The 14,287-nt window shown below is 43.8% G+C and overlaps 2 protein-coding genes across 3 annotated transcripts in view; one reads left to right on the top strand and one right to left on the bottom strand.

Annotated features, from left to right (window-relative positions):
• The window catches only part of LOC125762959 (protein gurken-like), a 153,456-nt gene that overhangs the window by 130,079 nt on the left and 9,090 nt on the right, over positions 1-14,287 (bottom strand). The window lies entirely within an intron of this gene.
• LOC125762842 (phospholipase A1 3) lies at positions 3-13,235 on the top strand. Of its 2 annotated transcripts, none has more exons than XM_049425394.1 (7): positions 3-279; positions 690-825; positions 5,695-5,758; positions 11,857-11,983; positions 12,058-12,665; positions 12,763-12,919; positions 12,992-13,235. In XM_049425394.1, the coding sequence occupies exons 1-7, from the start codon at positions 257-259 to the stop codon at positions 13,071-13,073; spliced, it is 1,197 nt and encodes a 398-aa protein (XP_049281351.1). In that variant the 5' UTR covers positions 3-256; the 3' UTR covers positions 13,074-13,235. The 2 variants fall into 2 exon arrangements, with proteins under 2 accessions (XP_049281351.1, XP_049281342.1); XM_049425385.1 differs by having other exon boundaries at positions 11,854-11,983.

The following is a 14,287-nucleotide window of genomic DNA, read 5'->3' as shown; positions in this document are numbered from 1 at the left end:
AATTCCCGAAGGAAAAAAAAACAAGTGTCACAGTGCTTTTGGCAAATCGAACGGGCTAGGTAATACGATAGGTAGTAACGTCTAGCAGCGACACATTTGCGATTGAAAAGCAATAAGCCAACCTGGTTTAAACGGTAGCAGGTGAAGGTGAGTGGAAAACTCCACCAAAAACACACAATCAAGCGCAAAAGAACCGGCATTAGGAGTCGTAACGTAACGTAACGGAGCATCGTTACCCACCAAGCACAAAATAAGGATGAAATCTTTCACGAATTGGAGGTAAGTAGCGAAGAAACGTGTCCGGTTTGTGTCGTTAAACTTTCCAAACATTCTGATGATGGTTGGTGAGCGTACTAGGAAGGAAGGATGTAAAGAAAAAGGGATGTCCGTGGCCACCTTACACGGACTGTGTGTCTTTACGAGTGGATGGTACTCAAAATAAAAAAAAACAAAACAAGAAAAAACGCCTTTCCTCACATCCTTCCTAACACACACTCACACACACACACTGCAAAATGGTCCACAAACCATGGTGGATTTGATTTGGCGCCGGTTAGCAAGCATTTTTGCATAAATCAACGGCGCTTACGCTATTCGCCTACAGTCATACCACACCGCCATACACCCGACTAACACGATTCTTTTGTTTTTTTCTTCTTCTCTTTATTCTGTTGTTGGTCACCACCTAGGGAGGAATTTTTCATTTTTCCCGTCACACATGTCGCCCGTTGGATGCCGTTCTGGCTGGCAGTGTTGCTGGTTGCCGTCGCTACACCGCTGGCAGTACCCGTCGGTGCCGCACCGTTCGATTTTGGATTCGGCCCGGTAAGTACGTGGAAGGATGGAAGAAGGTGGCGAGGGGGGGGGGGGGGGGGAAATAGAAAAAAAATCAGAACACAATAGGTTTCGGGTACACGGGCGAAGCTCACAATGCGTGGCTCAGAACCGGTGGTCAAAAGCACACTATTTGACAGCTAGTTATACTTGGCTGAATGGCTGTAGAATATTTAAATATCAGTTTCCAAAAACATATATGACATCAACGTGCTCTGGGTACAGTGCTCTAGAAGTTTCGTATTTGTTTTTTTTTTTAATTTATTATCAGATTATCATGGAAGTTATACTGTCAGCATCGCAAGAAGTTCAACTCATTCTTTGCATTTGCATTAAGTAATTCTTTGCATTATTTGCTTTATATTTTAAAGTCTTGAAATATTGTACAGAAATGCTGTATTTTATAGATTATTAATAGAAAGAGAATATTTGAACTGTAAAAAAAGCCTTTTTTCGTGCACAATTCGCACCATTTAGGCGTTTCGTACAATTAATTGCATATCTTCCCGGCGTCATTCACACATTAGCCTAAAAGTATGCAAATTTTATAGCAAATCATTATTATTGTCATTTCTTTCATTATATTTGTAGTAATTAGACAAGTAGATAGTTTTTGAGTGTTTAAATGCTACTTTATAAATGTTAACAAATGATTTTTGGGGGGGAGACACGGATGGTGTACGCTAATCAGATTTGATTAGAAATTTAAACAACACACCGAGAATCGCAAAAAAGACAAGAGTTGCTTATGTTGTGGTTAGCAGGTTAGTGTTCGAACCGAACATGATCGCATTACCCAAAAATACAGTGCAAACATTTTATCGTGCTAATAATGAAGGTGCACGAATTAACCCCTGCCAGTTATGCAACGCGCAAAACATTATCCAATTCTAGACCGGAAGGGGGGGGGGGGGGAGACACGGTTTTACCCGAAACCGTTGCAAAATTGTTTGTTGGGTTATGGTACCCTCCTGCCTCCCCCCCCCCCCCCTACCCCCCACTTGACCGGTTGCATATGCGGATGCAACCCCACCCTGGGGGTGTTCACCCGTAGTTCACCATTTTTGCAACAATATATTAAATTTTTATTCTCGAACGCTTCACAATGACTCGATGGTGCATGTTGCCATCGTTTCGGTGGGGTTTTTTTTGGGGTATTTTGAAAAATGTAAAAAAAAACAAAATAAAATGATACAAAGGTATGGTACCGGATGTTGCAGTGCTGAAGAAGCACCGGACCAATGTTGCCTGATGTCATCCGGCAATTCAAGGCGGAAGGAAGGAAAAACTAGCTGAAGAACTCTCGCATCCAGAAGTGTTTTTTTTTCTTGCGAATCGTTTCATGTTAGTGGGTGCGCTTCGGTACGGGTTTTTTGCGTAACGACTTCCTTCTTTCTTCGGTGCCCGAAACAAGAAATGCTTTACTGTATTAAGAAGTTGGAAGATTTTTTGGGTTTTATTTACATTTTTCTCGTTTTTTTATGCTGCTGCTGCAGTTCGTTTGTTCTGCTACACATATCTGTTCTGGCCGTTTTGTATGGCCGGGGCCAAAACTGGATACACTACATTCGTATTTCAATTTATGTGTTTTCACCTCACATGGGAAAGTATTATGGGTTGAGGGGGGAGAGGGGGATTTTTTAAGTCTTCTTCCCTCCAAAAACCCACCACCTCCCCCCACCCCCTCCCCGGGGGAAAGAAGTATTGTATTGTGGTTTTTCGTTGTTGTTGTACCGTGTTTAGTTTTTTTTTGGCCTGAATTCTTTCGAGCATTTTGCATTCAATGTGGCACACACCGGTACACCAGCCTTAAGCATGTGCAACACTACAACTCGCCGCCTCGCAAAGCAACAGCATACCGGCGGGTGATAGTGAGAAATGAACAATAGCAGAGGAAAGACAGAACGCGGCAAAAGAAACAACGCACATCAAAAGCTCCACTTGCGAGAAGGGATGAGATGGGTTTTGCGCGAAACATAATCTGGAACGGGTTTGGTGGCTAGTGAGCAGAGAGGGAGAAGGAGAGAGAGAGGGAGAAAAAAAGGAAAACAATATGAAATTTTCTTAAACAGGATTGCGCACGGACGCGCACAAGGAAGACAGATTTGAACCGGGCGATGGAGAAAAAGTGGCCGGGGGTTCCCGGTGTACGAAGGGTATGGGTGAATTTCTCAAGAACTGCACCTGCTGTCGTGCTTTTGCAGGAAAAGAAAAAAAAACCCTAGCATCGTACCACGGTACCAGGTGGAATGTAATAAAGTTAGGTAACTTATTGAATATGTTTGCATGATTGATTCTCGAGTGGCTTTATTGGACAGGTTACTCTATGAAGTGTCTCAGAACCTGACTCGGAACGGGGAGGGGAGGGGGGGGGGGGGGGCGGTTTGTGGGGTGTAGTGGTGATGAACGAATGGGGATGAAACGGTAGATGAGCAAACGATGAGATGAATGGCCAGCGAAGGTTGTTGTTTCGCCCGTATGTGCAGTGCAAGATTAGCTGGGAAAGCATCCTAAGTGGATTGATGGAAACCATACAAATGGCGGATCGGATGATTTGGATTTTTTTTTTATTATTTTCCATATCTCTTTTTTTTCTGTAGCATAAACAAAGCGAACGTTGCAGCAAAATCGTTGGCAGGGAAATAAATTGGTGAAAAAGGTTTTATTTAAATTTTCCGGTTTGTTACATGGATTGCGCCAGAAGGTATGCTATCCGCAGCACAAAAAAGGGTGTGTTAAGTAGCGTTACTACTTTTTAGTTGTTGATAGCACTGTTTTGACAGTGGGAGGAAGAAATAGTTTAGATTTAGTGTGCTAAAGAGATATGCTTGAGTTAAGGATTATTTTGCATACATTTAGGCGTTACGCTGACATATTTATCTTATTTGTTTGTTTCGCTTTTGACGTATTTTCAGAAAGGAAGTAAATTTAGCAGCTTTTTTCTGCATTATATTTAGTGCTTAGGTGTTAGACAAATATACAACTGTTCCGATTGATACTTGCTTTCGAACGCAACCGCTTCCGATGTAAAGAAACAACGGAAATTGGACGATTTATTCGCTCCTCCTTATCCGTGTTTCTCAACACACCTGCTTTCGATTGTGTTAGTATGTCCATTTCTTTAATAGCTATTGCTGCATTTTGTTTCCGTTGAGTTGTCCGGTTTGTGAGGTGAAGTTAGAATAAAGAAAACACACCAAAACTATGCTTCTTCATTGTACAAACTATTGTAAATGGAAGCTTCGCACCTGTTTCGCAACGTACCAGCCAATCCATAATTTCGATGAAATTCCAACAGTGCCAGGATTGTCGTTTCGGTTCCGTATTCTACGGTGTGCGGATACTCAATGTATCAGCTCAACAGGTTACCGAGATTGAATTTGTGCTGTTGGAGGTGGGGGAGTGATGGGAGTTGACAAAAGAAGACGAAGAAACCCGAGTAAAATGCTCAGGAACTCAAAGGGCGGTGCGGTTGAGAAATGGCTTCGTGTCGAATCTTGAATCATTGCCATCTCTCATCATTTTCACCGCTACTGGTAACGATTCTTCGAGCTGTGGTCCTTTTATTCGGTACCGGAGCGTGGGAATTGAAGAACGAAAATGTCATTTCCTCCCGGCAATACTCACCGCAAATGGGTGCCGTTTGGGAAGGGCGCAGACAGGCTGGGTAGGTAGCAGAGGACATATCCCCTTATTCTTGGCCGTCAGCACAGCTGGGCGATTATTTTCTATTTCCTTTAGCCTCCCTCCCTTTCCATACTGCTTCCTCAATGCTTGTCTTGCCTTTATGTCACACTTCCCAGCCATACGCTACCGTCAGCGCGGTCCTTTACACTCGGAAGGGACCAGAATTCCCGTGAAGATGTTCTTTCTATTAGCCGCCCGCAGCGGCAAGTCGTTGCTCACGCTTCATCTTGCAGCATTTTTCATGCGGCCAGTGCTACGGTACCGTACGCTTCGTGCTTCGGCCTTCGGTAGCCAAAGGTGCAGCAAGAATCTAAGATAATATTGTCCATTGTCATCCTAATATATCATTTAGCGTGAACGATGGCAAACAGCGTAGGGGTGGAAGCAAGTAACAACGCAAAAAAAAGTGTCCCGGATTGTGAGGAAGTAGCAGCAGCAGCAGAAGGACTAAATCCTCAAAGCTATACGCTGGGTGCTGTCTCGCTGTCTCATAAATTCGTGAAGTTTTCTCCGGCTAAATCCCTTCCCGTCCGTCCGGCTGTCCGAACCGTACGAAACCGTTCGATGGTTTTTTTTTTTTTGCAACAGAAAGGGACTCTGAAGGATAATCTTTTACCTTCGTGTGGGGGGTGTTTTTTTTTTTGTTTGCTTACTTTTCGCTCCAACTCACGGCGTTGGTGACGGCGCTTGTGTAAAGCGGTTCATATAATAATCCGTTTATTATTAAAAAGACGATGGACAAAAGAGTTGTCCGATCATTTTTACCACAACGCGGGAATTTAGTGTGAACGTTGTGTGGCACGGGGGTTTGTTTTTATATTTCTCTCAATAGTTTTTTCTCCGCTTCTTACGCTGTAACGTTTTGCGTTTCGGTGAACTTGTAGCTGTAAGTTATTAGTGGCAGTTATACCCGGTGTTTAAATTAGTGTTTGCCGAAGTAATTGGCATTGAGCGCTGTGTAGTGTTTGGTCTCTTTTACGCGATTATTACAATTAAATTTGCTGTAACGATACTGTGGAAAAAGAGAAAAAAACACTGAAAGAGAAGATAAGCTGATTTTGTTACATGGATAGCATACTTTTAGGCGCTTTGTTTGTGTAGAAATTATTTAGTTTGTAATATGATTTTAATTTCGTACATAATGATTACCATTTCTTCTTTTATTCCTTTCAGAACCTCTCTTCAGACTCAATGTCTGGGTTTAGCTCGCGGCAGGATGATTTACTACCATTTTTGAGTAAGTAACCTACCCAAGTGTTGAGTAGTTGTATCGTGGAAATCATTTGCAGTAGGAAAAGAAGTTTGTCTTGTGTGACGTGCAAACCTTTTTTGTACGCCATGATAACCTTGTGGGTAGTAAAATGAGATGGAAAACGAATTAACATACCGACATGGAATCATATCTTACTCGTTACTTGATGATTTGCTTGCCCCGTGGTATTCATCACTAGATATGAAAGTCAGTCGTCAGGGTCGTCGTCGTATATCCAAAGCATATCCTTACCGTCCCGTGCACGGATTTGCAGAAATATAGCACAAGATAGGGTTTTTTTTATCAGTTTTTTTATCATTTTTATTTCCATCCTTCTGGCCATCGTTGCCGATGCAAAGTGTTTTCTCGCAATATATCTCACACACATACACACACATGCATCGAGATCGTCCCATCTTTCGGGTAGTGAAACACGCACACGTATATATGGGACGGCGGGAAAAAAAATTGGGATGAAATAAAATTTCCCTGCAATAGCAGGGAAACCGCTTCGGCACCAGAAAAATTGGAACGCAGACGAAATGATCGTTTGATGCCATGTCGCGCCCGAGTTTCGCTTCGGCACAGTTTTATTTAACTCGTGTTACATTAAGGATTAAAACGGGTCCCCGTCGTAAAAAAAAAAATGGTAACAGTTACGAAAGGTGGACGCCTTGATGGTGGGCCGGGAATATTACTTTATTTATTTCTCGCTCGCTGCCCCGTTCTCTGTGACGAAGCTTTCGCAGCCGAATGATTGCTTGTTAAATTCTTTCGCTTGACCGAATTGACCTGTTACCGACTGTTACCGACAGTGCGGTTCGCTCGTTAATTTTTGGACGGGTGTGTGGATGATGATGGATGTGGAACGATGGGCTGCGCATCTCAACCGGTCGGTAACATTTGCCCGACGATTCCTCGTTTGACTGCGGGCGGTCACGTGGCGGGGCGGGAAGCTGTTAGATGTGACAGTTGTATTTAACGAAGCGGCTAGCGAAGCGCACAGTCAGATCACATCGCAGCTTACGGTTCATTATAGTGGTGAACATTTACTGCATAATTAAGTGCATAAAAATGCGCTCGTAAGAACTGACCTGATGGGGGTAGGCGTGGAAACACACAGGAAATTTGAAGTAATTTTTTTGAAAACGTATGTTAGTAGTGTTTTTAATCCGGATGTCAAATTTACACGTAACAGCGAAGAGAGATAATGCAGGAGAGAGCAAAGAAAGCGAGAAAATATGAAACTGAATGGCATTTAATTTTAAGGTGAAAAATGTTACCCAAATTGCCTACATTTAGGGGTATTGTTAAAGCCATGATAGTTTCTTCATTTTTGGGGGAAAATGAAGCAACAAAAAACCAAATCCGGAAAGTAAAACAGATAAAAGAGAATACAATTTAGTTAGATGAGAGCAAAAAAAAAAAGAACGGCCGTATATATTTATACATATGAGCCGTATCGTACCGCACGGGGAACTACACTACAAAGATCGAAGACGCCGACACGAGATTAGATCAGATGCCGGGTATATGTGTGCACGTGAGAGGAATACCTTTAAGTGGTGTAAGAGGATGTTAGCGTTTGCTCCATACCCGTGGGTGCGGGAGATGGGGGTGTGTGTATGGGGATGGTGTTTTTTTTGTTCTTTTTATTGCGCCACTCATCGCTATTTCATCGTTCTGTTTCTGAAGCACATGTAGATAGGGTACGTCGAGACGAGATGCTTTTCGTCCGGCGAAACACTTAACAGGGAAAAAGCACGGTACTGTCTCTTATACTCCCTTCTCACCTTCCCCCCCGTCCTCTTCGTGACCACTCTTCCGGTTTCCGTTCAAGCCTAAAGTGTAGCTACCGGAAGATGCAAGTGAAAATTGCTTCAGCACTTCCGCAGGCAGCGCTGAACAATGATGGACTGGCTGAGGGCGTCTTTTGCCGTTTGGTTTGCGGAAGCTCACCTGGCCCTCACACCGTTGCCCGAGTTCCCCCCGGATCCCCCTCTCCTCAGGGCCCGACATACGACGAGACGGCTCGCCATTTTCCCGGTGCCATTAGTGTGGCATTCGGTGGGTTTCCCCGGGTGCAGACAATATCCCCGGGTACGGTGGGCGTGGCAGATTAATCATACCGCCGAGGGTAATATTTTTGATTTATTAAATTCAAATGAAGCCAGCCGTAAATTGTAGCGCAAACAAATAGATTACCTTGTTGTTGGACCGTGGAAAATGGGGGGAGAAAGAGGAAAGGGGGGGAGGGGGATGGAGTGGGATGGAAAGAGGACGGGAAAAGAGTTTCCCTCAAACTAGCACGACCCGGTTGGGAATGGGTTGAAGCAAACGTATCACCCTTTGGCCCAGCATTGGCCGTGCCCGTTGGTACGTAGAATGGTGATATGCTTTCGATCATATAAGAAAGTGCTTTTTTTCCTTATTTTTATCACTATCACGTCCCACCCCGTTTTGGTTTCGATCGCAGCGAAAGGGGTACAAATCTCGTTCCCTTTTATCGGCCTTAGTGGTGGGGGGAACTTTGGTAAAATTATGACGTAGAAACAATCATGTGCAGGAAGCATCGATCAAAACCCTAGCACACCACACCCGGGCAGTGGTTTGAAGTGGAAAAATAGATTCCATCGTGCGTAATGTTAGATTTTTTTTCCTGCCCCATTTGACCCTCAGCAATCGGAAGTGAAGCGTTACGTTTTTGGCGCTTCCTGCGAAATGGTCTGAAAACGTACCTAGGGCGTGTGCGTTGCAGCAATTCCGGCGCATCTTTATTCTTCCCCACCTTCTGTTTTGATTTGTTTTGTTTTTTTTTCTTTACCAAAAACCATTTGCCGATTCTACATGAAGATTGTTAATTTCTCTTTGCTCTCTGTTCTCTTCTCCCAGCCACCGACGGTTACGTTTCTATTGCTGACCGTTGAATGGACGTGTACGTAATGTTGCTTGTTTATCTTCTACCTTCAATCAAATCTACCACACGGTGTGAACGTGTGTGTGTGCAGAATTTCGTGTTTTGCAGTTTCTGTGTGATACGGTGGGGTTTTAGTTTCTTTTTTTTTGATAACTTCTTCTATCAAAGAATTCACGTTTGATCTTCGAGCGACACGGTACAGACAGAGGTATGTGGTGGGTACTAGCCAGGACTTTACGTCAATCAACCATTGTTCATCAACACCTAGCAAGGCAAGATGCAACTGATACTGCATGTTAACTGCAGGATGAAGTTAGTCTGATCATTGTTGACGGCTTTCGAACAAAGTTAAACGGATGTGTTTTTAGATTTTTTTTTAAATTAGATTAAAATGAACCATCAAACTTGCCATTCCAATCTGATTGGAGGTTTGTAGTGACATGGTAACGTTATCGAATTAATTAATTACATAAAAGATTTGTTTTTACATTTTTCTTTTAAACTATGGAGAAACAAAGATTTATATTTATCTTTTTCAAAAAATAAATATATTTCTCAGTGCATTTATCATAATACAACGAACGTTTGAAATGTTTTTAGATTGCATAACTTTAGGCGCCTATAATGTGATTTTTATTCTATTAGGGTACAGTTTGATTTTTTTTTGGTTCGATCTTCGAACCGATATTTTATTGCAAATGAAAATGGAATATAGCTTCTTCTTATTAAAATTGTAAAAAAAAGTAAAAAAAAATACCTCAAAAAAAAAATCTTTCAAAACGTTATCTTCGGAAAGGATTTGTACTCCTTACCGTAATGTGTACCGCCTATCCTATTGCTCATATCTGGATGGGAGGGATACTGGGTCTCATTGCGATGTAATATTTCATCAGTATCGTATCATTCCACTATTCTTCTGTATCTCTGGGTGGGCAAACTACACCATAGTGAGTGAAAAGAAGTACAGCGAGAACAAAAAAGCGGGTGTAACGTGCCGTTAAATACATGCCATTGCCATGATGCCAGCACCAGAAAATAAACCCTTGACCACGTGTCCAATGTGTATAAAAAGAGGACAAAATAAAAGGAAGAAAAAAAAATCACACACACTTAAGAAGAAAAAAAACATAACCCAAGTAAACAAATCTCACAGCCTAACATGGGTTGGGATTTTTAAATTCTTTCTCTCTCCCTCTCTCTCTGTCTTTCACTGTTTACATGAATCCCTGTAAGTTGATGGAAACACAGGGAAAACAGGGAAGTTTGATGACCGTTGGGAGTAGAAAACAAATTTCCCACGTTTGCAACTGGCAACCAGGCCGGCGTTCAGGCCACAATTTCATGCAAAAGAGACGAAAAAAAAGAAAAGAAAAACAGAAAATGAAACAAAAAGGGCCGCCCCGCCTAGTACATAGGCATACACTTTTTTGCCGTACCGCTCGATCCCGATGCTGGTGAGTTGTAGAGTAAATGATGGTGCACTTGCACTACCGGTGTATATATCCAGCGGAAGCAAGAAAACAGCCAAAACTGGATATTGAACTGTCGATTGTAAAGCTGTTGGGTGCGCCCCAGCATCGACTTCCCTCCTGGGGGTGGTGTGTGTGTGTTTGTGTGTGTATGAATTTTTTTTTAGAAATTTTCCCTCCACTGCTACAGCAGCACGCGAACGGCATTGCTGGCATTGTTTGGCCATACTTGGGCACAGCTTCACAAAAAAAAAACTCACCCACCCCCAAAAGAAAGGCACATAAATTTTATCATCATTCCTATAGAACCCTCAGGAGTGGCAAGTTTTGTCGAAGAGTAGTGAAGCGTTTGTCTTTTGTTTTTTTTTGTGTGTGTTTCTGTGTTTTTTTTTCTTCACTGTTTTATGCTGCTTCCGATTATTGCAGTCCATTGCGGGGTGGGCGGTGGGATGGTTGTGAAAGTGGAGTGAGGTGTAACTCATTACTCTCACAGGACGTTACACCATACCGGATTGGTGTAGTTATTTTTATCGGTACACGCTTTTCGTGGAGCCGTAGGCATAGTGATGTGTTTGTGTCCATCGCAACATCATCCGTCACGCAAGTAAAAAAAAAGAAGAAAAAAAAACACATACGCACAACGCGGTCAGCTGTCAGCGGTGTGACATGTGTGGTAGTGTTTTGTTTTTGTTTTGTGTATCCTATTTTCCTTCATCTGTCAAACAGCAAACTGTCAGTTGGATGACAAAAGATGACGGGCAGTAAGTGTAAGAGTGTAAGTAACAAGTGCCCGGTGTTGGGATCAGTGTATCAGCAAAATGTAAATATATGGCAAATATTGTTGGTACCTGTGTTTATGAAGTATATTTTAACATGCTGCCCGCTGCTGTCAATATTCAGCGATGGTGGTAGTGCATGTCGGTCGACTACCGAGCACTGTAAGCGGGCCCATCAGCCAGCCAATAACGCTGTCAAGTGACTCGAACAGTAAGAGGCACCGGCCCGAATGAGAATGAGACCATTTGTTTTCCACCCGCATTGTTCTTTTGTGCTGTATTTACCCGCATTACAGTGAACTACCGTGTCGGTAGAATGGCGTAACAACAACAAATGTAGTAATAAAAAAAAAAACCCCGCCCTCTGACTACTACTCGAGCTACCTGGACGTACAAGGCGTAAATAGCTCTCACAGTGGTCACTCTTCATCTGCATCGGTTTGCTGTTTTCACTTCCGCTGAATATGAATGTGTCTGTGTGCGTGGTGGGGGGATTTTTTTGTTGTTGCATTTTCATACCACTCGTCAGTTTAATTTGAAGCCCTATTTGCATTTCCCGCTTCGCTATATTGGTACCCGATCGGCCCAAGAATGGGGATCCGTGCACTATTGGTGCGGTGGTGTGGCGCGTTGAGCATACTTTAAGGCGCACCGGATGATCAAATCCCCTCGGTACGGTATTCAATATTCAAATCCATCATACCGAACTGACCGGTGCCGCCCAATCGAAAGCAATCTAATGACCGGCCGGGTAGCATCGAGTGTTGTATCGCTTTCATTTGCAGCAGCACCGGGATTGGGGGGCTTTTTTTATTACTTCTGTTTGGTTTTTAATACTTTTGTGTTCCTTTTTTTCTGTTTGTTCTTCTCTTTCTTTTTCTCTCTTTTTTTTGAACGACTCTTACACACCCTGTACAGCAGCGGACCAGGATGATCTGTTAGCTAATCGAGTCGGTACCGTTCTTGGTGCGTTTGGAAACACGCTCTCGCAGCTACTGTTTGGCACGAATGACGTCAGTACGGATGTAACGTTTTGGTGTGCAACGACGTAAGTAAACCACCATCGAAGGTCGTAAAATTTGCTGTGCTACAGTGTGCGCGTTGTGTTCCTTTCCCGCCCAGCAATCAGCCCGATTACGTGCAGGCGTACGTGGACGATCCGCGCATCACGCAGAAGCTGGATCCATCGAAACCGATCGTCTTTCTGACGCACGGCTGGACGGACAATGTGAACCGCACCTGGGTGAAGCAAACCGTTGCCGACTACATCCGGCTGATCGGTGGCAACATCTGTGCGGTCGACTGGAGCCCGCTAGCGCTGGTCGAGTACAATTTAGCCGCCCGTAACACACCGAAGGTGGGCCGCTACTTGGGCAAGTTCGTTCAGTTTCTGCTGACGAAGGGCATCACCATCAACCAGGTAACGCTGGTGGGGCATAGTATGGGTGCCCACATTTCCGGCATTGCGGGTGCGTATCTCGGTGGGCAGGTACCGAACATTATTGGGCTCGATCCGGCCGGCCCAGGGTTCACGAAACCGATCCCGGTGTCGACGGATCGGCGGTTGGATCGTACCGATGGCCGGTTCGTGCAAGCCATTCACACGGACAAAAACATTATCGGCACAACGATGAATCTGGGCCACGAAGATTACTACGCGAACAGTGGGGCAAGTCCGCAGCCGGGATGTGAGTTTCCACTGGTGAACAACGATACGACGAAATCGTACCGTAAGTAACAGGCGGCAGCAAGAAGGTCTGCCAACTAATAGGAAGATGTATTTAATTCTAATTTTTCTCTTTTTCCCTGTCCACATACACACAACAGTACAATTTATCTGCAGCCACTTTAAAGCAGTCGAATATTTCCGCGCCTCACTGGATCGGCAGAACATTTTCGAGGGTACGGCTTGCTCCTCTTACTACAACTACAAGCGGAACGACTGTTCCGCCGGTACCAAAGATGACTTCGGTCTTTTCAACAAGTAAGTATGCGCCCGTGTGTATGCAATCGGCAAGACAATCATACGCGACTTTCGTTCGATATCACTTTACAGCAAAACGGCGGCCGGTTCCTTATTTATTGCAATCGACAAAACTGTCTATCCGTACGCGAGAACAGTAGCAAGGAATGTATGAAAATAAAGCATCTATTTATTAAATATGTAGTTTGAAGTTTGTTTACAAAAAAAAAGGATATATCACAATGGCTGTATTACTTGTTTTTCATAGAGAGCCTAAAAGTATGCAATGCGTAATGCAAATGTTTCCTGATGTTGTTGATAACAGAAAAATAATAGTAACTCACAGTAAACGAAAAGAAAAACCTTCTTTAAAATAATGTTTTCTTAAGGTTCTCAAAACACTTTTCACTTGTGGTCAAAATTGCACTTTTGCAGCAGCGTAAGCATCACTTCTTTTATGTCGGTGTTCCGTGTATGAATTTTCCCCCAGCATGTCTTAATCACCCGAAACTCGCTTCAAACCAGTCAATCTGTGTGGTAATTAATTCAATAATTAATTAGCCGGAAAATTAGTGGTCTGATCGTCTGTTGATTTGCTTCTGTCTCGCCATTCTTCGCCATCCTGCTGACGCCCCCCTTTTGCCGCCAAAAACCTCAATCGCCAAACAGCGCCTAATTTATCCTATCGGTGCACCGGAAAGCTTGGACCCCCGGGGGGGTTGGGAGAAACCAAACCGGTGAGGACGAGTTTTTCAATGGTTTGCCTTCCCGGTCGGATTTGACATCCGGTGCAAAACGGGCAAGTCAAAGTTTATGCCCGCGAAGATAATGGCTGGTAAGGCCACCGTTTGCCGGCAGCTAACGCGGCGTAACGCTTCTGCCCAAAAAGGTGTGCGTCATTTTCCGGCCTGTAGACGAATGAACTGGAAAATTTGACCATCATCATCATCATCATCATCGTCATCGGTAGTAATCGGCAGCAAGTACCGACTAATGGGGTGAAGAGTTTTGCCAGCAAACCAGCACCATAATCCCCCCCGTTAGTAACGCCTCCGTTGGGAGGGGGGAATTTTGAAGGGAGATAGGGAAGCGTTAAGTTTACGCGTGCTAATTTCTGCTGCTCAGCGTGGTACCAACAAACCCCGGAACTGCTTTTGTGGTATTTCCGCAAGACGTGTTTTTGGCTGGTTACCGATTTTAACAAACAATTTTAGAGACCGCACGGTACGGGACGGTTTCGGGGTTGAATGGTTGGGAAGCGAAAGAAAACTTACCCATTGGTATGGGCGCACCATCGCGGTGCATAAATACTGAAACAGACACGAGCATCAGCAGTGGCATGGGTATCCAGGGAAATGGGTACGCCTTAGCCGTGTAATATGGTTTTCT

The sequence above is a fragment of the Anopheles funestus genome, chromosome X, assembly GCF_943734845.2.
Source record: "Anopheles funestus chromosome X, idAnoFuneDA-416_04, whole genome shotgun sequence".
NCBI classification, from domain to species: domain Eukaryota; kingdom Metazoa; phylum Arthropoda; class Insecta; order Diptera; family Culicidae; genus Anopheles; species Anopheles funestus.
This window is presented reverse-complemented; position numbering and strand designations above follow the sequence as displayed.

Bases quoted from the DNA above. Each gene is read 5' to 3' on its own strand.
- LOC125762842 (XM_049425385.1), top strand. From the start codon at position 257: ATGAAATCTTTCACGAATTGGAG. The intron at 11,984-12,057 runs GTAAGTAAACCA...TTTCCCGCCCAG, and splicing joins ACGTTTTGGTGTGCAACGAC to CAATCAGCCCGATTACGTGC. The intron at 12,920-12,991 runs GTAAGTATGCGC...ATCACTTTACAG, and splicing joins GACTTCGGTCTTTTCAACAA to CAAAACGGCGGCCGGTTCCT.